This window comes from Lampris incognitus, chromosome 10 (assembly GCF_029633865.1).
Source record: "Lampris incognitus isolate fLamInc1 chromosome 10, fLamInc1.hap2, whole genome shotgun sequence".
Classification (NCBI taxonomy): domain Eukaryota; kingdom Metazoa; phylum Chordata; class Actinopteri; order Lampriformes; family Lampridae; genus Lampris; species Lampris incognitus.
Window position 1 is genome coordinate 17,970,009 of NC_079220.1, and position 26,261 is coordinate 17,996,269.

The window sequence follows — 26,261 nt, forward strand, 5'->3', positions numbered from 1 at the left end:
TAATCCAGTTAAGGAAATCCCATGGTTTAATCAATTCATCCGGACACGTTTAGTGGAAGAAACGCTTCATCAAGTGACTTGTCTCAGCGGACTACATGCATCCCCAAACAGCAAAGTGGCATAACGACCGAAACCGGCGATCTATCAGGTCTAAGTAAATGTATAATGCAAATAACTATAATAAATTGTCACGGCAATTTGCATATGAAACCGCTCATCGGTTTCGGTGGTTATACCACTGTATAGGTTATAATGTGGAGATACCTGCACTCAGTTGATACCGATAAAGTCACTTGGGTGATTGATAAAACGTTTCTCCCACTAAACGTTGTGTCCAGACTAAATGATTCACCTTTCTGGGAGGTTTTGAGCCACAGAACCAAGAGAAACAATGGGGGGAGGAGGGGAAATGGTAAAAATTGTTTTTATTCCAATAAACAAAAGATGCTAAACAGAACGAAGCTGTTCAAACAAAAGAGGTCCTCGATTTAGTTGACGTATTGAAAATCTAACCAGTCTACTCATGATCATGCAGAACTAGATTCCCATCAATTTTACATACAACTTTCTGATAAGTCTAACTGAAGAAAAGGGCGATTTAAAAAGGCTTCCTCTGGTTTGGGAACAGAAATAAAATTAAATGACACATGGAATTCCAAAATGACCAAACAAATTTAACTACCATCAATATGCAATTCATGAGGAAAAAAGTGAAGAGCCCTCAATGCATTACAATTCTGCTTAGTCAAATCATCGAAATGGGGGGAAACATAAAAGTTATACCAAGCTTTAATTCTAAAATACACTATGAACATTTTGTGGCACAAGTAAGTCAAGCAAAAGCATTGCCGCCTCCTTGATGGAGTTCAGTCAGTCCTTTGTGAAAACGAGCAAAATTACACTGAGAATTTGTGAAGGATGGATGTAGGTCTGGTTTTGGTGTTAAGGAGATCCAGCTATGACTTATGGTTCCTATGCCTTAACCGTCATGTGACAGTCAGAGTAACGTTTTTCTAAATTATTACATCATTCTTCAGAATCACACAACTTAAAAAAAAAGAAGTCTTGTATGAATTATGAAAGTCTGTGTGGAAGGAAGAAAAAAAAGGCTTCTCAGTATTCTTCTCCTTGCATCTCCAACTTGTAGCCATTCTCATTGGAGCCATATCCTTCACCAGACTGCACTGACTCCTGGTCCATCATCATGCCATCCTGGCTGTATTCTTCCATTGGTGGCGGTGCATCTCCCTCGTCTCCATTGCCCATGTCACTCGAGGGGCCCATGTCATCTCGCGAGAGCATGGAGCCATGTCTTTCATCCCTACGATCCCCTCCACCCCTCTCCCTGTCCCCACGATCTCTCTTGTGCTCCCTGTCTCTATCCCTGTCTCCTCTACGCCTTTCTCTGTCTCTGTCGCGGTCCTTATCCCTATGGCTTCGTCTGCGGTCACGATCTCTCTCCCTGTCTTTGTCCCTAGTGCGCTCTTCAAACCCCTCAGCCCCCTCCTCAACTTCATGCTCCTCTGGCATTCGGTCACCTCCCTCTCCAATTGTGCCATCTCCTAGGCCCATGCTGCTCTCATCTCCCTCCAAACCCTTACCCCTCTCCCTCTCTCTCTTCCGCTCACGACTTCGGCTGCGTCTCTTCCTGTCTCTATCACGGCTTCTCTCCCTACTGCGGCTGTCGGGCCCTCCAGCAGCACCACGCTCTCTCTCACGGTCTCGACGTCTACTGCCCCCACTGTTCTCCTCCCCGGGTACCCCCACAGCCATGGCAGACCCCCTTTCCCTCTCCCTGGACCGGGTGCGGCGGCGACGCTCACGAGAACGGGACCTCCGTCGCTCGCGATCCTTATCCCTGTCACGCTCACGGCTGCGCTCTCTCCTTTCTCCCCGGTCCCTTTCACGATCCCTTAAAGGAGGATAAGAGCAAATCAAAAAAACCTTTGAAGACAAAGCAACACTGCATTTCACATCAAACCACATGGCATTACCATATCACATACAATGCAATGGCATTTAGTTCCATCTTGACGGTGCCAGGAAAAATTTAAATGGTGTCAACGTTACAGAAAATTTCAGGAGACAAAATGGCTTACCCTCCAATAGCCCGGTCATCATAGCGCGATGCATCATCTCGGCCTGAATGCTTGATGTTTACATCTGCTCCACCTCTCCTGGTGCCACCAAGTCCACCACCTGGTTGCAAAACATACAACCACACAAAATGAAGACATAAAATCATGTTGTGAATTTGGTTTGTACTGTGTTCCCCCAAAATATAGACAACAGTTGTCATGTGCCAAATGTCAGCATTTGTGACAATACACTCACTGTACCTTCATTTTCTTCATAAAATTTAGTGATGGGCACATTGAAATTTAAAAGTAACAATAGCAAAAGGATAAACAGGTTTCCCATCTTGTATAGAGACCTAGACAGCTCCACGCATAAGCTTATATGGGATAAAATAAGAGGCTTCAGACCTAGCCTGCGGGGATGCCATCCTTTGACAGTGCGCCCTCGCTCCACGTCCACAAGCACTCTTCTGCCGTCAATTTTCTTCCCATCTGCATGCTTGTAGGCAGCTGGAGGGGGAGGCATAGGGAGAGGGGGAGAGACAGGGGAGATGAGACGGCAGTGCAACTTGAATGTGGCCAAGGAAACAAAGAGTGCATAATTATACTGACCAGGAGCAGGTGAGGCCGAGAGGGCTGCTCTCTGGGTAAAAGCCGAAGGATATTGGGAGCTGATCTCCTTCCACCACACCCCAGGAGTGTCCGATACATTATTTTTTTTTACCTGCATCTCTTGGATGTCAACCCTTTGACCGGATTTCTATGTTCGCTACCCACTCCCTATCTAAAGTGACACGAGGAAAGGAAATATTTACTTTTCTTATGTGGTCCAAGGAAACTTATAACTGGGGAAATATATAGAATGCCTATAACGGCAATTACTTTTTTTCTGCGTTCACAAGTTCCACTAAAACTTGCGAAAGAAATTGGAAGCTATTCAAGTACTCACATTTTATATATATATATATGAAATTCATGTTCACTTGATCTCAGATCTTTTGAGTGATGCAAGATATAATTAACTTAAACATTCAGGTGGCGGCACCAGACATTAGTGAGGGCTGTCTGACATTTAAATTTGTATGCTTTTACGCAAGGAAATTTTGTGAAGGAACATGAAAATGGCAAACAAAGCACGATCTGAATTGGGTGTAAAACAAGCAGGACCCGTCTCTGGTAAAACTCCAAGATGTCATTGATACAAAGTGATGCCAAGTTGTAATCACACGACTTTGTTAAAATCATCTTTAATCCATACAATTATACTTTAACGATCGCATTTACAATTCATTTGCTAAACCTCAAGTCAACATACCTACCCATTGATTTGTCTTGTACAAATCAATGCACTGCTGCTTAAGGTCCAGTGTATTCAACAGTAGTGCTATAAATTTAAAATATTGAGTTTGCCTGTAAGTAAAATGCAAGTTCAGCCTGAGCAAAATTTCGATTACTACAGCAAAGAAATTCGGAGTAACTGTGCGAACCTGCAATTATACACAGTCCCTGATTAACAGTGAGGGAGTAGTACCTGCGCACATGTACATTTCAATGTCGCACTAGAAATTAAAACTTTTTGGCAGAACGAATCCCTAGGCTAACCTCATTTTTACACAACCATCATTCTAAAATGTGAAATTCATACATAAGTGATACATGATGCGCAGGGCGATTTATGTAACAGACGTGTGATCACATATTGAATATCCGTTGATACACGTTCCCAGTGCACACAAATACGTTTTGACCTGTATGCCAACCTTTAAAAATCACAAAAAGCCACTAAAATGTTTTATGTTCAGAATATTTAATACTACTACCAAATTATACATTTTTCAAAGAATTTATACCAGTACGTTTTAAACAAAGTGTGCAGTGTTTCCCCTAGATTTCTCTTCTGGCAGGATGGCAAGCTCCCCAAAGCTACAGGAGCCATCATGCAGATGCAGGGCTCCAGATTTGCACTGGTGTGCCCAACTTGTTTTATTTAGGTACACCAGTATATAATTTAGGTCCACTCAAAAATTTTCAACGTGCCTTTTGGCACCGCAATACATTTCAAGCATTACCTTTTTTTGTCAGTTCCCATACACATTGGTAATTTCTGACATTACCAGGGACAGGAGACAGGTGGAACGGTTAACTCTGCCATCATCACCAGGGGCAATGAGCACCGCAGCATTTTTCTTGATGAGAAAAATATTTCTCTCCATTTTGTATGGTTCGCTTCATTTTTTGTTTTACGACTGTGATGTCACTCGAGGAGGAGTATAGGGTGTGGTCTCTCTCACACTCACACTCTTCCCACCTGCATTCCGCGAAGACCCACCCTACTCTGCCTCCAATTGGCTAGTACTTGTTGCCTTGGTTAGTCAAATTGGTTAGGTTTAGGCATGAGGAGTGAGATGGTTAGGGTAAAAATATCTGGGTCAGAGCCAATCAGAGGCAGAGTAGGACGCAGCAAGATTTCTTCTTACAATGCAGGGAAGGAAGAAAAAAAAAAAAAAAAAGTTAACATACACACACAGACCTGCTAAATTTCAGGCACACTGGTGTGACCAATAACCATGTTTAATCGCACTTGTTGCACCCTGGGGCCCTGAAGTTTTGTGGTCAATTACTTGTTTATGGACTTAGCCTCCCACACACACACACACACACACACAAACACATTTCCCTTGGCGGGGTGGTAGGTTACCTTAACGCGATTGGCCCACCCCGCCAGCAGAATGGTAGGGGAAACACTGCTGTATAAGACTTAACTTGTGTTCTTTGGCAGCTTGGCTTTGTAGTCTGTTGACGATTTTCACCATCAACTATCTTTCCACCACGAGGCTACAAGTGCAATGTGCTGGGAAGAACCATCAACAACAAAGAGCTTCCATTTGCCAGTCAACTCAGGTGTCTCCAGCCAGTGGCATACAACTTCGGCTAAGATCTGACTTCATCCAAAACAAAAATACACCCAATTAGCCCACCGAAAATTTGAGGAAGCTTTTTTTTTTTTAATGACTGAAGTTCTCTGCGAGATCCAGACGGCTGCTACACTGGTCTGCTGTTGTGATGATCCCCTCGGGGCAGGGCCTTAGCGCTCCCATACACACATCCAAGGAAAGGGACTTACCCATATCCCTACAAATCCCAGGCCTTACCAAAGCCACTCATTATTTACAGACAAGGGGGTCTTACCAGTACCCCTCCATTTGCTGGATTTACCATATAAGATTCCCTTCAATAGCAGGGCCTTACCAAAACCCCCTCAGACCTACCAAAACTAACAATCTGTAAAACAATCTAGCCTAAATGGGAACTGCTTTCCTCATAGGAGTTGCCTTACCACAACCCCCAACCAATTCAAATGAGGCCAAAACATGACACTTCAGTGTGCTTAACTGAGTACAAAAACTTCACCTCTATGGAAATGCAATCCAATGTTTCACATGCTGAAATTAATGTATGCACGTTTTATCTACTAGTGGGGCTATCAGTGTCAGTACTTCTTAACTGATGTTATAATCTGCGAGTTAATCTATTGTGGAACTTGCTTCACATCGTATTACCTACATCAGTCTGTAATAATATCCTGCCTGTATCTACTTTTAGCTATGCAGTGGATGCAAAAGTGTATGAGTAGCCTATGTGGTAGTTTATCAAGTGAGTCCCCTCTTCCGCCTGTTCTATTAAAGCCAGCTCAATGCTCAAAAATTAAGTTAAAATATTACAAGTTTCTATCCTGACATAGAACAATTCTGATTGTTGACCTATTTTTTCAAGTTAAAATCTTAAGTTTCTATCCTGGTTGTCATTAAGCTATTTTTGAGAATATCTCAAGTCAAAGTGGCACAAGATCTGATAAGCGAAAGGCAACCCATCCTCAAAATATTTAACTTGTAACAACTTTGATTTTGTTTCATGTGCAAAGGCTTATGACTTATGAGTTCTGAGATTCTGTTAGTTAATTGCGATTCACTAAATTTGCTTTTCAAAAAGCTAAGAAAAAAAGCTGGCTCACTGACGATAATCTACAGCCCTCATTGACCTGAGGTGGCTTTAACACAAAGGGCAGAGTCATTGGTCACCCATCAATACACTAATGGCCTGGGCTGCGTTCAATGGTCAAAGCTTAAGCTTGAAATTTTATAAATTGCAGCCAAAGCGCTGAGCATCCAACAAAACGGCTTTTCCCATTGAACGTAACTCCTCTTCCCTAAGTAGGAGATGGAGGGTGGAAAGAAATCTTACCCATCATACAAACCCATTATACCAACCATATACTGAGCTGTGGTAGTAGGGTGTAGATGTATCAAAACCATCATCATCTGCAAGCCAGCTCTGGCCAATAGCCATCACAGATTGGCGGCTGCAGTGGCAATGAGAACAACACACAGTTAATATACTGCAAGAGCCCCACATTCCCCCTCTCAGTCAATCCCTTGCTGTGGTAATGTACCAGGGGTATGACAACTCTGGTCCTGAAGAGCCCAGCAACTACTTCAGTATCCAAGAATGGAGTCAATTTCTGGTTTAAAGGCATTCATTCTCTTTTTAACGCCTGGAAACAGCGGCTAAAAAGACTAGTTTATGAGTAGGACTAAACTCACCATGACCAGGGTTGAAAACCACTGATAAGAGCTTCCAGAAAGAGAAGCTGAATATCAAATCATATACAGGTATCCATACTATCATTTAAAATTCCTGGTAAAACCCCGATTTGATACTTAGAGATCAATCTGACCTTGTGCTTACCATTATAGTCCAACCGGGAAACCTGCTCTTCCACAGAGCTAAAGACTGTACAGACTAAAGAGAAATCTGCTCAGGTTTGCAGAGGAAAAAATCTGAGACATTTCTTCCTCTTAGTTCACCCACCTCCCCATGACCCCACTGAGACAACCACAGAGGTGGCATGAATGGTGAAGCCTATGTTGCTGTTCCGGATTCCCCTTCACAACCACACTAGCATTAGTCAACTGGGGACAAGCACCAAACACAGACACGTCACACAACCATGAGACCTGTGTCAAATTGTAGACATGCAAATTTTGCATAATTTAAGAATGGATAAATATTTGCCTTTGCACAATTCTGGCACATGTCTGTAAATGATCCCCATGGGAAAGGTTACTTAGCATAGCCACTAACTAATGTAAAAGCTGCCCTCTTGCCATCACACAACTTCCATGATGGAGTGTAGGTTAAGGGCATTCAACTTAGGACCCTACTTAAACCTTTTCTGAAAAAAGTAGAGGTCAGCCTTCAATAGCAGGTTTAGTCAGGAGAATTTTTTTGCCAAGCAGTGCGGCCAGTGCATTGCGTAAACATTGTTAGACCAAATGTAATTTCGTTGTGTGCGCACAATGACAAAGTATCTTATATACACTTGAGATTTCCATGTGCGGGTCTCTCATAGGAATCAAACTTGAAGATGATGTTTAAGGGTTTAGGTCTGGTTTGGGGTGTTACTCACAGTGCATGTCGCGTTCGTGTTCATATTCGATGAATGCGTAGCCTCGTGGCTTCCCCGTCCTCTTGTTATACACTATGTAGATCTGGAAGAAGGAAACATGGTGAGGCTTGGTCCATATCATATTTAACAGTCACTGACAATGCAGCAAAACAAGAGAAAAATCAAACAATGTTGTCAAACCCCGTACCCGTTTGATTGGTCCATAAACCTCAAACTCGCGCCGAAGCTTGGACTCTGTTGTATCATAGTTCTAAAAATAATGAGATTAAAACAACAACAACAACCTTAGATGAATAAACACTACACAAAAGGTCAATAAAAGCCACGTCATGAAGGGCTTGGCGATATAATCAAATATTCTACATAATCGCCATAATTTTGTAGGAGAAATAAAAGTAGGCAACATTAAGAATATTGTGGTGACTTTAATGCGATTTTACTTAAACGCAGGCAACTGAATTTATAGAAGACCAGGCCAGTTGCAGTAGTCTTACAACCCTTCCTTGTCTCATGGGTGTTGAGTTGGTATAGTAGTAATCTCATGCGGCTAGATCTTCATCACATCAAGCTCGCGGAGGGCTTTCCAATAGGCTGCATTGTATACGTAAATGTGAATAATAATGCAATGCAGCCCATTGTCAAACCTGGAAGCAAGTTTCCACATTTATCAGGAAGCGCTCCCAAAATTATACATTCAAGTTCTAAAACTGAAAGTTTTGAATTTTTCTTTGTAAATATTTAAGACTTTTTGCCAGTATGCATTCTAACGTACTTATTGCTGGGTTTGTGTGTCTAACTGTATTTAGTTCAGATTGTTTAGTCAAAATTCTGATTGCAAAAACATTCTGTAAAGAGACTGCCTAAAGAGAGCTATACATTATATAGCGCCAAAAGTTTCAAAGACAGATATCTCAGCCATTTAAGCCAAACCCTGCCAAGAAGCAAAAATACAAATATGTACTTACCACCCTTGCAACAAACAATGTCTTGAAAGCATCCCCTTGTGCATTGGGGTCATTGTGGGGATCCCCTAAGTGATACAGGTGGGAAAAGGTTATTTATTTGCTATACAAAAACAGCAACAATGCAAGTGGTTCAATTTAGTAGATTTCATCTTTTAAACTTACAAAGCTTGAGCTCCGTCTCCACCACCGTCTGTCTCCTTTCAATCTTCTCTCTTCTCTGCAACACAAACAGATGTGTAGAAATGTTTAAATTCTGCAATAACTATTTCTTCCATGAGGAAAGCTGTAATAAGGCCTTCTGTGAATGCACACATTTACAACTTCACTGAAAAATACTGATATGTAGCTCTCAATTTAACTTACCTTTCTCTCCAATCTTTCGTCACGTGTTTCTGCCCTAGTTGGTGGAGGAGCATCTCTAGGGTCCTATTTGGTGAGGGAAATAATCACCAGAGCAATTTACAACTTACATTACTAATTTTGCAAGACGTCACACATGTTTGAGATGAAGAATATAAACCATTTACCTCGAAGTGCCTGATGAACGGTGCAATACCACAGTATGGTTGATTGTGATGTTTTTCATGGGGAAGCTTCTCCAACTGCGGCAGAAATGGGATGGGGTCCCGCGGCGCAAACAAGGCCAGCAGATTCGGGGGCAAAAACTGCGTCATCTTTCACCTTTAAACATAAGTACAAAACAGCAAGCGTTAGTTAATGTATACAATTTAAAAAGGGCAATAGGCTAACAAATGGACACCGAGTAAAGTCATTATGTTACTAGCTGAATTGAACGTGATTAATCAGTTCCTTTGAAACGACGTCCTTAATAGCATGTAACCTCGAAGTTCCGTTCACATATGCAGCTCGTTAGCGTTAAGCTAGCGATGCTTGGATATCTCCTTACAGTTAGCAATAACGACCAGATTCCTACACAGTAACGAAACCAACAAAACAATAACACTGCGTGTTTGTATTCAGTCATTATATGACGTTGGGTTAGCAAAGCTACACAGTGTCCATGATGCTAACCTACCCATCAAGCTAACGTTCAAGTAGCTAGCTAGCATTAAGCTGACAGAGCTAACATTCAGCCTCGTGTACCGACTGAACCTCACCTTAAAACTCCCAATTTCCTGATGAACTCTAGACCCTGGAAAGGGTGATGGAGAAGACGCGTACTTTTCTTTTACCAGTACAATTTGTATTTAACTAACAAAACAATTAAAAACGACAGTAGAATCCCACCATCAAAGGGTTGCGTTAACCGCGTTTATTCCGTCTCAATTTAAAATGGCGGTGTGCCGTAAACCGAAGATGGCCGACGTAAATCTCCTACTTCTTTAGGTTTATTGGCTGTTAGCAAACAACGATTTGACGTATTACCGCTACCAACTGGAATGGTGAATGGACCAGAATGTCCATTTAAAGGGTTCCCCAATTAGTTTTCCCCCAAGGGCCAAATCATGTCACGCATGTCAAGCCAAGGGCCAAAACGTCCGGGTTTTTTCCCCCATTGCGCCAGCAAAAGTTGTTTTATGTAGAATGTTGCTGCTGCTATTATTATTATTATTATTATTATTATTTGTTATTATCATTATTATTATTATTATTATTATTATTATTATTACTAGTAGTAGCAGCAGTGGTAGTAGGGAAGCCAGGGAAGAGGAAAAAAGGAGGGGCAAAGAGGAGGTTTATGGACGTGGTGAGGGAGGACATGCAGGTGGTGGCTGGTGTGACAGAGGAAGATGCAGAGGACAGGAAGAGATGGAAAAGGATGATCCGCTGTGGCGACCCCCAACGGGAGCAGCCGAAAGTAGTAGTAGTAGTGGTAGTAGTACTAGTAGTAGTAATAGTAGTAGTAGTAGTAGTAGTAGTACTAGTAGTATTTATCTGTTGTCTTGTTTCACCGGTAAAAAGGTATAAACCAACTATTGTGGTTTAAAACAATATAAAGCATTTATTTAAAATGACTAATCTCAGCATTTAACAGCATGATAGCAGAAGGAATGAAGGACCGAGAATAGAGATTCGTTTTCCTAGGGGGCACATTATAGCGCCGGCCTGAGGGCATTACAGTGAATTCACTGGACAGTACGTGGTCAGACTGGCTAACAATTCCTTTTGCTTTCTGGGCCACACTTTTCTGCCAGAGGGAGCACAAGTCTCTCTGCTGGACTCCGATTATTTTGGAGCAGACCTTAACGATACTGTTTAGTCTATATTTCTGTCCTTCACAGTCAACCCGTTAAACCAACAAATAGAGGAAAAAGTTAAAAGACTTTCAATAAATGACTGGTAAAAATACATAAAATTGGGTTACAGACATTAAAGGAGTTAAGTTTCCTCATTACATGAATTCTTTGTTGTCCACGCTTGACAGTTAAATCTGTGTTCACATCGAACTTGAGTTGGGAGTAGAACACGGTTACCCAAGTACTTATAAGTGTCAACAATTAGAACATCCTCGCCATGTATAGTGCTAGCTTTGGGTATCAATCAAGTGCACATTTCTAGTCAACTCTCAATTTCAGACACCTGTTATAACATATCACTGTTCTTCCTAAGATCAATGATAAGTTCCTTAATTTTTGACACATTAAGGTCAAGGAAGTTACCATCACACCAGTCAACAAAAGCAGGTAGGGCACAACTGTGATCTGACTCCGTAGTAGTAGAAGTAGTAGTAGTAGTGGTGATGGTGGTGGTGGTAGTAGTAATAATTTAGGCCTGGGATTCTTAAAGCCTGTGTTGAGGGTCAAACAAGAAAAAAAACGCACACTTGAAACAAAATCAGTCCAAAACCAACCATTTAATAATTGACAAATGGACAAAAATAAATTGATGTTCATTCACCAATCAGTGGGAGAAGTGAGAGCGATGGGATGAGGCAATCCTTCTGATGTACAGCAATTCTGTTGTGGCAATCCTGAGGCACTGGCCAAGATGTGCGCTGGAGAGTCTGTTTCTTTCCTGGTTCTTGATCGAGTTCATTGAAGAAAATAATGACTCACATACGTACGTGGAGGGGAATATTGTGAGTAGAAACATTGCAATAGCTCTCATGTTTTTGAATTGAGGTTGGGGAACCACGTTGATCGCAAGTCACTCATCCCAATGTCCTTGTGTTGTGCTTTGAGCACATCAGATGTTCCTATCTCCAAGACCTCCATCTGAAGAGTTGCCTCATCTATGGAAGGTATCAGCCTTTTGGCCTCTGCAGTCCACTGCAGCCGAAACGGAGAAGGGCTGTCTCAGGAAGAGGAGGATGTCAACTGAGAGTTTAGGGGGGCTCTCAAATCGTTCCTTGAAGTTTTCTGTCAGGCTCATCACAAAATCCTTCATTGCTGGATCTTCCCGCATTTCGCTCTTTTCGCAGTGCTCCCGCAGATGTGGAGTGCAACTTTCTCCCGTGAATGTCTCTCTAAAAGGTTCAACTTTGATCGAAAAGCTTCAACCGCCTCGTACATGTCTGCAACAGTGTGGTTCTTGCCTTGTAATTGCAGATTAAGGCGATTTGGATGAGACAAGATGTCGCTCAAAAAAAAAATCTGACATCACCTAATTGACCTTTCGCAAAGTACCGCCCCAGAACGGTGCTTGTCCAATCCTACCTTAGCAACGGTCCGTCAAGCTTTCAAACACACAACAAAATGCTGAAACGGTGTGCCTATGGGATCTGCAAATCAGATACTAGATATCTGAAACGTTTGGAGGGGGTGTAATTTTCTTTCCCTTCCCGAAACCCAGAACGCAAGAAGCGCAATGTCGGCAATAGATTTGGCAGTATAGCAGACCCCATGGCCAGCTTAATCCATCCAGAATCAACAAAAATACCTGTCTGCTCCAAGCTAAGCTTGCTACTAGCTATTATTGATAGCTAACACAGCTAACGTATTATTACTGTTACTTTTACCCACACAATGCGCTGATTTCTTCCTTCATGTTTTGGTGTTTTCCGGCTACTTCCTGGATAGTTCTGAAATGCTTGACGGGCATAGCAACAGTAACTAAAGGGGGGCGGGACTTTGCGAAAGATCAATTGTCACTTAAAACCTCTGATATTCTTGGGCTTATTGGCTCTGAAGTCCGGATAAAAATGACACAAGCTCATCGTGCAGGTCACACACCCTCTCCAACACATGGCCTTTGCTCAACCAGCAAACACTCTTCTCAAAGAACTGTGTTACGGGCGTCCGGGTGGTGTAGCGATCTAATCCGTTGCCTACCATCACTGGGATCGGTGGTTCGAATCCCCGTGTTACCTCCGGCTAGGTAGGGTGTACCTACAGACCCCACCTGCAGACACAGATGTGGGTATGTGACCTGGTCGCTGCACTAGCACCTGTAGGTAGACGATCGATATACCCTAGACCAGTGGTTCCCAACCTGGAGTTCGCGCTCATCGTTTATGTTGACGGTGATGACTTGAAACAAGACGTTCTTGTGTCTACCAAGCTAACCACAACTACAACAGGCCAGGATATTTTTATGGCTGTGGACTCCTATCTCTCATCCAACAATCTGCCCTACGAGAACCTTGTTGCATGCTGCACGGGTGGGGCTGCAGCTATGATGAGCTTGCTGACCTTCAAGCCAACTCAGGGTCAAAGAAATATTTCCAAGAGAACGGATACAAAAACTTTTGGATAGTCAAAGGACACACTGTTGCACCTAGATTGGCCAAACACGCAGTTACAAGGGTTATTCTCCCATTCAGCACTACATATCTGTCTGAGACAGCCTTCAGTGCCCTTGTAACAATAAAAACAAAAGCCCGCAACAGACTCGATGTACACCAGGACTTTAGGCTGGCTGTCACAAGCATCGCACCTGACATCCCATCCCTGGTCAAAGGCATGTAAACCCAAGATGGCCATTAGTTTGTGAATGAACAGGATGGCACAGACTCAGTAAAAAAAAAATGTAAAGAAGACGTTATTGTTATTGTGTGTGCCAAAATAACACACACTGCCTGTAAAAAAAAGTGTTATTAGTTTATGAATGAACAGGGTGGTACAAACTCAGTAAAAATGTTACTTTTAGAGCCAAAATAACACATAGGCCTACTGTCTGTCAAAAAACAGTGTTCACGACTTTACATGATGTGCATGTGCATATCAGATGTCAGATTACAACAATACTAATACAAACCCCCATTCAAATGAAGTTGTGACGTTGTGTAAAACTTGAATAAAAACAGAATACTGTGGTGATACACAAATGAGGGTGGATTCACCAGCGGCTGCTGCTCCTTTAAGGCAGACATTCAGAGTGCTGACGTAGGCACTGCTTGAGTTTCCGGGGGGAGCCATGTTTGCAGCAGCGTAGCGGTTAGCTGGTTGCCACGAGAGATTGTGCTGTATCGGTGTTGTTTTGTGTGGCGAGTAAACGGAATTGACTCGACTCGATCGCTCCGTCTCCTCATTCCTGCACTCCCACAATACAATGATTTGCAAATCTTTTTCGACCATATTCAATTGAATACACTACAAAGACAAGATATTTAATGTTCAAACTGATAAACGTTATTGTTTTTTGCAAATATTCACTCATTTTGAATTTGATGCCTGCAACATGTTCCAAAGAAGCTGGGACAGGGGCAACAAAAGACTGGGAAAGTTGAGGAATGCTCAAAAAACACCTGTTTGGAACATTCCACAGGTGAACAGGTTAATTGGAAACAGGTCAGTGTCATGATTGGGTATAAAAGGAGCATCCCTGAAAGGCTCAGTGGTTCACAAGCAAGGATGGGGCGAGGTTCACCACTTTGTGACCAACTGCGTGAGCAAATAGTCCAACAGTTTAAGAACAACGTTTCTCAACGTACAATTGCAAGGAATTTAGGGATTTCATCATCTCCAGTCCATAATATCATCAAAAGACTCAGAGAATCCAGAGAATTCTCTGCACGTAAGCGGCAAGGCCGAAAGTCAACATTGAATGCCCGTGACCTTCGACCCCTCAGGTGGCAATGCATTAAAAACCGACATCATTCTGTAAAGGATATTACCACGTGGGCTAAGGAACACTTCGCCAAACCATCGTCAGTTAACACAGTTCGTCGCTACATCTACACGTGCAAGTTAAAACTCTACCATGCAAAGCGAAAGCCATATATCAACAACACCCAGAAACGCTGCCAGCTTCCCTGGGCCCGAGCTCATCTGAGATGGACTGACGCAAAGTGGAAAAGTGTGCTGTGGTCTGACGAGTCCACATTTCACATTGTTTCTAGAAATCATGGACGTCGTGTCCTCCGGGCTAGAGAGGAAGAGGACCATGCAGATTGTTATCAGCGCAAAGTCCAAAAGCCAGCATCTGTGATGGTATGGGGGTGTGTTAGTGCCCATGGCATCATGGGTAACTTGCACATCTGTGAAGGCGCCATTAATGCTGAAAGGTACATACAGGTTTTGGAGCAACATATGCTGCCATCCAAGCGACGTCTTTTTCAGGGACGTCCCTGCTTATTTCAGCAAGACAATGCCAAGCCACATTCTGCACGTGTTACAACAGCGTGGCTTCATAGTAAAAGAGTGCGGGTACTAGACTGGCCTGCCTGCAGTCCAGACCTGTCTCCCATTGAAAATGTGTCGTGCATTATGAAGCGCAAAATACGACAATGGAGACCCCGGACTGTTGAGCAACTGAAGTCGTACATCAAGCAAGAACGGGAAAGCTTCAAAAATTAGTGTCCTCAGTTGCCAAACGCTTCTTGAATGTTGTTAAAAGGAAAGGTGATGTAACACAGTGGTGAACATACCCCTGCCCCAGCTTTTTTGGAACGTGTTGCAGACAAGTTTATCAGTTTGAACATTAAATATCTTGTCTTTGTAGTGTATTCAATTGAATATAGGTCAAAAAGGATTTGCAAATCATTGTATTCTGTTTTTATTTACGTTTTACACAACGTCCCAACTTCATTGGAATTGGAGTTTGTAGTTTATGAATGAACAGGATGGTACAGACTGGGGGGGGGGGCTCAGCTTTTCTTAGAAACAAGTAGGGGGGGGGCTCCAATGAAAAACGGTTGGGAACGACTGCCCTAGATGAACCGTATACCAATCGTCTACCTACAGTGCTGTTATAGATGCATGACTGTCGTTCACGTCTTTAAAGCAGATTTAGGGGCAGTGAAGTCTATTTCAGACACCGTACTGTAGGGTACCTTTTCCAAAGACAGAGGGCGCATCCAGTATGCCTTCTTCTCTGTGCATGTCTTCGAATCCCTGATTCTTATTGTTGCCTCTGTGGCAAAGAGAAGAGCTGCAACGTGAGTACATGACTCACCAAGGCCTGCCATACAATTGCAATGTCCAGCTAATATTTGCCCATCCTTTTTTGAAATTATCCAGGGGTGGAGGGCTGTTTCATTCATTCTTTGTGAGTGGTGTACCTAGAAAAAAGTAAGATAAGAAATTATAATTGAATAGCATTTAAAGTAGGCATCTAAAGTATCAAATGAATTGCACATTCCTTGTTAAGTTTGTTTAAGTTTGGACAATAACTTTAACCCCTGCTTTATTGGACAGGGTCCATTTCAAATGAATGCATAGTACAGAAGAATTAAATATTTTCTCATGTTATCTTACCCTGCAGTGAACAAGGATGTTCCCATTAGAGGATTTAAGCAACGATATTTCTTTAACCCATCCACACAAAAAACTGATTGTAGGCCTCTAGACTCTTAAAATTCTTAAATTCTTCATGGATGTAGGCACTCTTTGTAAATAGCAGGTAATTCACAATATCTGAATATGTTATTGTTGGATATTCAGCCTGCAATAACATTTGAGGGACTATGTCTTGGTTGATGGGGTCGCCGGGGATGACTGATCCCTCAGGTGGGGGCTATGTAGCGACCGGGGGGGGGGGGCGGTCGCTCTGACTGTCAGCGGCTCTGCACAGAGGCTCATGGGACTGTTCGGTTTGAAATTGTTATTTATGTGTTCAAATGTTTGGTTCATGTTCGGATGTGTTGTTGTTTGGATGGTTGACTTGGACTGGGTAGATGACTATGTTACTGACTGACTGACTGACTGTAGGACCATGACTGAGACTCCTGTGTTCAATGATGACCTTGTTGGGGGAAGCCATTGTTCGGCAACTATTGGGGAGGGGCAGAATAAAAGTGCGCTCCTGGGCTCGTGCGGTGTATGGGACACAGGAGTTGCCATTCTAGAATGCATCCTTGCCTCCCCTTCCTGTCAGTTCCGTTCAGTTCTGACAGGGTGTTAAAAGGGTCTCTCAGGGTCATGCTGTGTATGGGATATGAGACTTTCAAATAAGAGATTTCTATCTCTCCATTCTTCCACACCAGCTTGCCACAGTGTGTTTGGTTCAGAAACACTGAGATTTTAACATATCCGTGGTTGATAGCAACATAAAATGCCAACATGAACTTACTGACACTGTGACATCTTATGTCAGTTTTTGTGAGGACATGTGTATGCCCACCAAAACTTTCTGTACTTTTAATAAAAATATGACCTGGTTCACAGCAAAACTCAGGCATCTTCATCGGGCCAAAGAGGAAGCCTACAGGAGTGGAGATGTGATCTGGCATCAACTCATCCCCAACCCGGAGGGAGCGTTCCACCATTTTCTGGCAGAGAACCATGGCCTCAGACTTGGAGGTGCTGACTCTCATCCTGGCCATGTCACACTCGGCTGCAAACCACCCCAGTGTACGCTGGAGGTCACATTCTGATTGAAGCCAACAAAACCACATCATCTGCGAAGAGCAGAGATGCATATTATGAGGTTCCCAAAATGGACACGCTCCTCACCTTGGCTGCACCTTGAGATCCTGTCCATGAATATCACAAACAGAACCGGAGACAAGGGGCAACCTTGGCGGAGTCCGACACCCACCGAAAACGTGTTTGACTTTGTGCCATGAATGTGGTCACAGCTCTCACTTTAGTTATACAAGGACCGGATAGCTGGTAGCAACTGCCCCGGTACCCCATACTCCCACAGTAACCCCCACAGAGTGCCCTGGGGTACATGGTTGTAAGCCTTCTCCAAGTCCACAAAACCCCTGTAGACTGGCTGGTCAAACTCTCATGCCTTCCTCAGCACTTCCGCAAGGGTAAAGAGTTGGTCCCTTGTTCCATGGCCAGGACAGAATCCGCCTTGTTCCTCCTGGATCCGAGGATCGACAATCAGCCGGAGCCTCCTTTCCAGCACCCCAGAGTAGACTTTCCCAGGAGGGGTGAGCAGTGTGATGCCCCAATAATTGGCACACACCCTCCGATGTGTTCCAGTTATGTTAATTATATTCATTAACACGGAGGGTGTGCCGTGACTTATACATCGGGGTAACCAAACAGACGCTAGCCAAGAAGATGGCACAACACAGAAGAGCAAACACATCAGGCCAGGACTCTGCAGTCTACACCCATCTATGGGCCAGTGGCTACTCTTTCAAGGATGAGGTTGTGCAGTGTGTACATCTTTGATAGGGAGGGACACTGGTTTGAACAGGGAGTCAAAGAGGCCATCAGTGTGAAGAAGGAATGACCATCCCTGAACTGGGGCGGGGGGGCTAGGAGTACATCTGTCACCATCTTACAATGCTGTGATTGTAACCATTCCCCAATCCTCTGTGAATAGTACACATTGCCATTGAAACTCTAGTTAATGCTCACAGCAGGTTGCATATGAAACCGATCATTGGTTTCAGTCGTTAATATGCAACTATGTTTATAAGGGTGGGGATGCAGTCAGTTGAGACTGAAGTTGAGACTCACTTACATGAGTGATGAAACGTTTTTCTCAATAAACGTGTCCAGGTTAGCTGATTCAACTTTTTGTGACTGGGCGAATTGAGCCTCGCTGGTGACGTCATGACCATTCAAGTTGATGCATGGTATTTGGATGCGTCTGCTTCCCACAGAAGTTAATGGGAAAGATTGTCGTTATCACCTGCACGCAAAATCATACTTTGCCGTATGCACTGCAAACAATTTGAAAGTGAAAAGTCGTGTTATTTGTACGCAGATTGAAGAGACTGGGTTGCTCTTTACAGATAACTACTCTTCCCAGTGGCAGCTGAGTTATGTACTTTGCTTTTTGTTAGCTCAGGGTGTCGTGTGTTTACTAGACTCCCTACAACTATTTGAAATGAGGAATGTTTGTTATTTAGTGTTCTTAGAAAAAAAGATGTTTGAGGACAGTTATGTATTCAAATAGCTTCCTTTAATGACAGATTAGCACGCTTAAATGAGCTGCATGAGTTGCTCTTCTCATAGTGACACAGCAGGGCATTGGGGAAGGAGCATTCAGGAATATGTCCGGTAAATATTTTTACCATTTAGGATTTTTCTTGTATGTCACATACTATCTTATAGGTGAAAAGGTATGCAAAACATATGTTTCTCGTCGCATTCGTTTTCAGAATCACTGGAACTTATTTTTTTATTGTCCTAAGAGCTATGATCAGAGCAGTTAATCTAAATCAAGTGACTACATAAAATATCTTTAGTTGTTTTGTTTTTTTAAAGTGCTACGTTTTTTACACGGGTCCTGCACTTTTTTAGCTAAACTTGGATGTTAAAAATTAATCTGGATAAATCCCTTATGCAGAAATGTGAAGGCAGGCCGTGGAAATATATCTTCTGATATCCTCTATAGTGCTACTGTGTTCCAGTTCTCAGTAACCGACTCTCCATTGCGCTAATATTGAATCAAACCACTGTCTATTTGATCTTGTGTTCAGTAGCATTTACCACACATCGAAGAAGCATCTCTGGCAATATCCTTGGACAAGGACTTGCCAGAACACAACCTTCAGGTAAGAGAGACACAGCCGAAACGCCCGCTGTGTAGTGTCCATATACATACATAGTGATGCAGGGTTCTGTTAAAGCTATTTACGTTGGAGACCGCTAGGTGGCACTACTATGGTTAATATGTTCCAGCTACTGTGAGTTACGTGTGTGTGTGTGTGTGTGTGTGTGTGTGTGTGTGTGTGTGTGTGTGTGTGTGTGTGTGTGTGGAAGGAGTAGAAGAAGAAAAACGTGTCGATGACAGAAAGTGCTAAGTACATGCTCCCCTGTTCCTCTGCTTCGTGTGTTGATATCTGATACTGAACCAACTACACAACACACTGAGCATATTATCCTTAACCAGGAATAAGCTTTTCATCAATGCTTACACTTTTCATTGGGAATTTTAAGCCCTTGTGTAAAAACAGATTCATGAATTGATCACGTAGGGACTTAAGTGAGAGTTAGTGAGGCACATTTTCATAACATATCAGCAGTTTCATTTTATCGTTAGTAGCTGACTGGGTTTCATGTTGACAGGAAAATGTCCCAGCGTACCTGCATATCAACATTTTGTTTCTTTAAGTGGACTCTTGGAGTTTGGACATCCTTTGAGAAATTAGAAATAATTCTTTTAACGTGAAGTAATTTAAAACTTGAAGGGTGTCCGGGTAGCATAGCGGTCTATTCCGTTGCCTACCAACACGGGGATCGCCGGTTCGAGTCCCCGTGTTACCTCCGACTTGGTCGGGCGTCCCTATAGAGACACAATTGGCCGTGTCTGCGGGTGGGAAGCCGGATGTGGGTATGTGTCCTGGTCGCTGCAGTAGCGCCTCCTCTGGTCGGTCAGGGCGCCTGTTCAGGGAGGAGGGGGAACTGCGGGGAATAGCGTGATCCTCCCACGTGCTACGTCCCCCTGGCTAAACTCCTCACTGTCGGGTGAACAGAAGCGGCTGGAGACTCCACATGTATCAGAGGAGACATGTGGTAGTCTGCAGCCCCCCCCCGGATCAACAGAGGGGGTGGAGCAACGACCAGGACAGCTCAGAAGAGTCAAGTGAAGTCAATTTTATTTGTATATTCCAATATTGCAATATTGTAAAGCAACACAACGTCCTGTACTTAGACCCCCGCGGGATAATTCGCAAAGTACAATTGGGGAGAAAAATTTGATGAACAGCTTTTCATTATGTTTGTCCAAATGTAGTCTTGCAAAGGTTTCAGGGTACAGCATGTGGTTTTGAAAAGCGAAGGAACTAATTTCAGACACATCATAGTCCTATTAAAACGTTCAGTTAATTTATTGGAGACCCTTTTCATATTTGTTGATCATCTATGTCATGGAAAATGCAACAAAAATTCAGAGCCAAGAAAAATGCATTTTAGAATGTATTTTTTCCACTTGCAGATATACTTTTGTACTTACAACCAACCAAACCTCCTTGTCTGCACAATTAATTTGAACATGTACTCGGGGACTGTTAATACCTTTGCAAGACACAGCTTGTGCCCTGCTATTTTCTTCTTCACTCTTCCTACTACATATGCAGAGCAGAAAGAGCATGTGCCATATAATTTAACTGGGTCAACTCCAACTTCAATCAGTATGTCAGTAAAACACTTTACCCTGGAGGCAGTGAATTCACAGGCGCAAATATTTCTCCAGGCACACACACACACACACACACACACACACACACACACACACACACACACGCAACTCGAGTGCTCAAACAAACTTTAAAGTAATTTGAATATGTTGATTGTGACTCAATGTTCAGTGACGTTGTTGTAGAAGTTGGATTTTTTTAATGTTTTCAGTTTCCATCTAAAGGTGATGGCAGTATTCTTTCAGCAATAGTGGGGCATTACCTCTGGCATTATGAATATAGCCAGTTAGTAGCCACTTTATCAGGTATACCTGGCCATTAATGCAAATAGCCAAATATCATGTGGCTGCAACTCAATATAGAAAGCATGCAGACATGGTCAAGATGTTCAGTTGTTGTTTTGTTTTTTTGACCAAACATTAGAACGGGGAAGATATGAGATCTAAATGATTTTGGCTGTAGAATGATTGTTGGTTCAGTTACAGCATCTCAGATACAGCTGACCTCCTGGGATATTCACCCACTACAGTCTCCAGAGTTTACAGAGAATGGTGCAAAAAAAAAAACCCAAAACAAACAAACAAAAGAAAAAAAAATCCAGTGAGCAGCAGTTTTATGAGAAAAGAAAATACTGAGAAATTCAGGTGACTGGCCACCAGCAATATTTACATGATCAATTTTTACAACAGCAAAGTGCAGACAGACATCTTTGAACACACAAAACGTCAAACCTTGAAGCAGATGGATCACAGCAGCAGAAGACTGCCTCGGGTTTCACTCCTGTCAGCCAAGAACAGGAAGATGAGGCTTTAATGAGCACAGGATTGCCCAAACTGGGACCGAAAACTGTAAAAAAAAAAAAATCATCTCATCTGACAAGCCAGCTAGATTTCTTCTAGTCAAGCCCACTCTCCCAAATGAAACTGAAGAGGTGCTCTAAACCTCCCTGGGGACCCTGCGTCCTCCTCAAAGTCTGCAAAGTGGTGCTCGGGACTAGAAATTAGACTCAGGAGACATATGCCATACTGGACGACGGTTCAGAGTGCACCCTGTTTCTCCACTCAGCAGCCCAGCAGTTGGGGATTAAAGGTCAACCAGAAGACCTGCCTCTGCGGACAGTGGGGCAGTAGCTCCAGATGCTTCACAGGCGGCCGTCTCTTTCACCGTCTCGCCTGTGAGTTCCCCTAAGCAGGTCTTCAACATCAGGAGGGCCTTCACCACACCAAACCTTGGCCTGGGAGAGCACACCTACCCTATCAAAGCCCTGCGATGGAAGTTTAGGCACTTGGGGGATCTTCCCATTCAGCAGTTTGACAGCATCCGTCTTGTCTTGCTCATAGGTTCTGACCAGCCCCACTTAATAACACCACTGGAACCAATGTACATTGGGCCACCCAAGGCTCCAGTGGCCATTAGAACCCACCTTGGATGGACACTTCAAGGTCCAACCCATGGGGTTAGACAATATCTCATGGAGCAACACTGCCTCTGCTTGATCCAGAGGCCATCCATCCAGTCATGCTTGATGCCAAACACCCAGTCACACAGCTGATATTAAAGACTTTGATGAACAGCTACACCATCCCGGCCCCGAAAGAGTATAGGCAGAAATTCATTGTAAATATTGGATTCCACAGGGCAGAGAGGCCATTCAATGGCACACAGAGATGCCAGACCTAGACATTGGTAAGGTTGTTGTGTTCATGGACCGTCAGTCGCCTCGATCACTTTGGCTGGTAGGAATGGTCACCAACCTCTCCCCTGGACTTGATGGCAAAGTAAGATCTGCTGAAATCAAGGTGGGTGACCGTACTTACATACGTCCAGTGGCTAGACTTATTCAGCCCCCTTCCTTCCAGACTAATTGATGGACTGCTAATCTCATAACAGTCCTGGACTGCCAGCCATGATGAAACGCTGTGACTTATCACCTGAAAATCAAAGGGCCTTTTTGGGATTGACTCAGATTTCCTCAAGAAATCTGGGGGTGGCTGTTGAAAAGGCCCTCTCTAGCAACGACATTCTCACTGTAATGTTCCTCCTCACTCTCTTTCTCCCCACCAGAACTCCACCTCACTTTACACAGGCTTTGGGCCAATCAGAGCTGAGCTTGGTTCACCCCGGGTTTCTGAACAAAGGTAGTGTGAAGTCTGTCACATATCAAATGCTTTCCTGGATTGAGGACTATACCGTGTACCAAGGCTATCTGGTTTCAAGTGCGTCTAGCAAAAAACCACTGAAGCATCAGACTGTTGAACAAGGATTGTCGTTGTAGTGGTGGCAATAAAAACGGAAAAACTGAAGACATCTGTATGATTCTGATCGATCGCCTGCAGTAGGTTCTCCTTTACTAAATCCAGCACATAGTTAGAAACCACAACTTTCCCACAAGGACAGTGATGGTGGTGCCCATGTATAAAGAATATAAAGGGGTGTAGATGTGGAGGACGGTGATGGTGGTGTCAGTGTATAAAGGATATAAAGGGGTGTAGATGTAGAGAACAGTGATGGTGGTGTAGTTTAGACTGAAGAGGGCAGTGTTTTAGCAGAACGTCTTGTCCCAGCTTCTCACCAGTCTACCCAGAGATTTTAGTTGGCTAATGCTGGCGTGTTGTCTTTACTCGCCTTATGTTTTATTGGTATAACACACGCGTGTGTTGCCTACATCATATGGGTCTTGGGGTCTTTGTTGCTCCCATATTAAGTGAGCAGTTCAAAGAAGGGTCCTTCCTAATGCGCGTTTTCCCTTGAACCTAAAAAAAGCATAGGTTTTCTTTCTCAAAACGTCCATGTGATGCATCATGTGTTTAGTTAAACCTATCATGACAATGATGAGTTTTTACTATCCTAGGCACATACCAACAAGTTTTCAGCTTATAAAATGTATTAAAAAAAGATTTACTTCCCCTTAAATACCAGCTGAGCATTATTTGTATGCTATAGTGTCTCTGAGCATTGTTGTTGATTATATGCGTCCCTTTATGACCACAGTCTACTCGTTTTCCAGCAGCTACTTCCAACAGGATAATACACATCATCTCAAACTGGTCCCAACAACAAACAGTGACTCCAGTGTACTCCAGTGCCCTGAACAGTTCCCACATCTCAATCCAATAGATCACCTTTGGGATTATGTTGAATGGGAGGTTTGCAACATGAAACACGAGGCTGATAAAAACTGTCGACACTGTGTGATGCTGTTGAGTCATCATGGACCAAAATCCCCAAGGAATGTTTCCAGCACCTTGTTGCATCCATGCCATGAAGAATTCAGGCTTTGCTGCATGCAAAAGGAGCTCTTACCCAGTATTAGATAGGTGTATCTAATAAAGTGGCTACTGAGGATAGTTCTTTCTCTGTGTTTAACCAGAAAGCTCCAACCAGAATGTGCAACATCCCGATCCTCCTCAGCCAGCTCCAGAGGAGATGGTGGGAATACCACAGGCCCCAGGTAAATGTTTTCATCCCTTCTTCATTGTTCTCATCGTTTAATGTCTTACTACTACTACTACTACCACTACTATTAATAATAATAATAATTATCCATCCATCCATCCATTATCCAAGCGACTTATCCCAATTGGGGTCGCGGGATTCTGGAGCCTATCGCAGCAGTCATTGGGCGGCAGGCGGGGAGACACCCTGGACAGGCCGCCAGTCCATCACAGGGCCGACATATTCACACCCAGGGACAATTTAGTACAGCCATTCACCTGACCTACATGTCTTTGGACTGTGGGAGGAAACCCGAGCACCCGGAGGAAACCCGCGCAGACACGGGAGAACATGCAAACTCCACACAGAGGACATCCTGGGATAACTCCCAAGATTGGACAACCCCTGGGTCCGAACCCAGGACCTTCTTGCTGTGAGGCGACCGCGCTAACCACTGCGCCACCGTGCCGCCCAATAATAATTATCATAATTATTATTATGATAATTATAATAATGCTCCCTCCGATTTGGGGATGAGTTTTTGCCTCAAGTGAAGGAGTTCAAATATCTCGGGGTCTTGTTCATGAGTGAGGGTAGGATGGAGCAGGAGATTGACAGGCAGATTGGTGCAGCATCAGCAGCAACGCGGACGTTGTACTGGACCGTTGTGGTGAAGAGGAAGCTGAGCCGGAAAGCAAAGCTCTCAATTTACCAGTCAATATTTGTTCCAACCCTCGCCTATGGTCATGAGCTTTGGGTAGTGACCGAAAGGGGGAGATTGTGGATACAAGCGGCTGAAATGAGTTTCCTCCGTGGGGTGTCTGGGCTCAGCCTTAGAGATAGGGTGAGGAGCTCGGACATCTGGAGGGAGCTCGGTGTAGAGCCGCTGCTCCTTCGCGTCGAAAGGAGCCAGTTGAGGTGGTTCAGGCATCTGATTAGGATGCCTCCTGGGCGGCTTCCTTTCGAGGTTTTCCGGGCACATCCAACTGGGAGAAGACCCCGGGGTAGACCCAGAACTCGCTGGAGGGACTACTGTTATGTATGCACACATCGACAGTGCTGCATTTGATTTGGTGCTGTTCTATTGTGCTGGGATCGATTGGTGATGCCTGCGGGCTCTGGGTTGTTTGATCGGGTCTGCCTTTGATGCTGTGTCAGTCTAAATAAAGAATGCCACGGAGAGGTTGTGTCGAGCGACAGCGCTGTGTCCTGACGTGATTTAAAAATACAATATTGGCGACGAGGATGGCTGATATCTCTCTCTCACCACCTGCCCCCTTCCTGGCATTACCTGGCGAGCCTCCGGTACCATGGACTCGCTGGCTACATAGTTTTGAAAATTACATCATCGCCTCAGGGCTCGACGACGTGAGCCAGGCTAGGAAGACGGCTCTGTTGCTACACTGCTTGGGAGCAGAGGGTCATCGTGTGCTCGGGTCTCTGGGGAACGTCACAAGCTTTGCCGAAGCTGTGGGACTTATGAGCACCCATTTCGCTGCTCCACAGAGTGCCCTCCTTCGGCGATTTATATTCCGTCAGCGACACCAACTGCCTGGTGAGTCTGTACGGCAGTACGTAGCTAATTTGCGAGGGCTAGCTAGCTCATGCAAGTTTGGCGCGCTTCAGGACGAGATGGTTCGCGACCAGCTAATCGAACACACCAACAACGCAAAGGTGCGTGAGATTCTCCTGCTGGAAAAAGACGATCTGCTGCTGTCCAGAGCAATTACCATCGCACTACAGGTTGAGGAAGCAGCTGAGTGTGCTGCTGTGCTAAATACACAGCAAGTGGCCACCTCCAGTCAAGCTGCCAACGACTCCTCCCTCTACTCACGGCTGCCCCTCGGGACGCAACCCAACCAGAGCGAGGCGGGCGCCGGCTCCACTGGGGACGTCTTGCAACTGCAACGACGGCGTTCTCGGCCCCG

The 26,261-nt window shown here is 44.0% G+C and overlaps 1 protein-coding gene across 2 annotated transcripts; it reads right to left on the reverse strand.

The window, feature by feature from the left end:
• Nucleotides 1–408: 408 nt before the first annotated feature.
• On the reverse strand, nt 409–9,783 carry snrnp70 (small nuclear ribonucleoprotein 70 (U1)). Of its 2 annotated transcripts, XM_056288182.1 has the most exons (10): nt 9,629–9,783; nt 9,038–9,191; nt 8,874–8,936; nt 8,673–8,727; nt 8,511–8,575; nt 7,733–7,795; nt 7,546–7,627; nt 2,487–2,588; nt 2,100–2,199; nt 409–1,912 (listed from the first exon to the last, which is right to left on the reverse strand). In XM_056288182.1, exons 2-10 carry the CDS (start codon nt 9,182–9,184, stop codon nt 1,114–1,116), a joined length of 1,476 nt encoding a protein of 491 aa, XP_056144157.1. In that variant the 5' UTR covers nt 9,185–9,191; nt 9,629–9,783; the 3' UTR covers nt 409–1,113. The 2 variants fall into 2 exon arrangements, with proteins under 2 accessions (XP_056144157.1, XP_056144158.1); XM_056288183.1 differs by lacking the exon at nt 7,733–7,795.
• Between the last annotated feature and the right edge of the window lie 16,478 nt (nt 9,784–26,261).

Coding starts and splice junctions, on each gene's coding strand:
- snrnp70 (XM_056288182.1), bottom strand. CDS start 9,184: ATGACGCAGTTTTTGCCCCCGAATCTGCTGGCCTTGTTTGCGCCGCGG. Junction 8,728..8,873: donor ACGAAAGATTGGAGAGAAAG/GTAAGTTAAATT, acceptor TTTGTGTTGCAG/AGAAGAGAGAAGATTGAAAG. Junction 2,589..7,545: donor ACACGAACGCGACATGCACT/GTGAGTAACACC, acceptor CTCCCCCTCCAG/CTGCCTACAAGCATGCAGAT.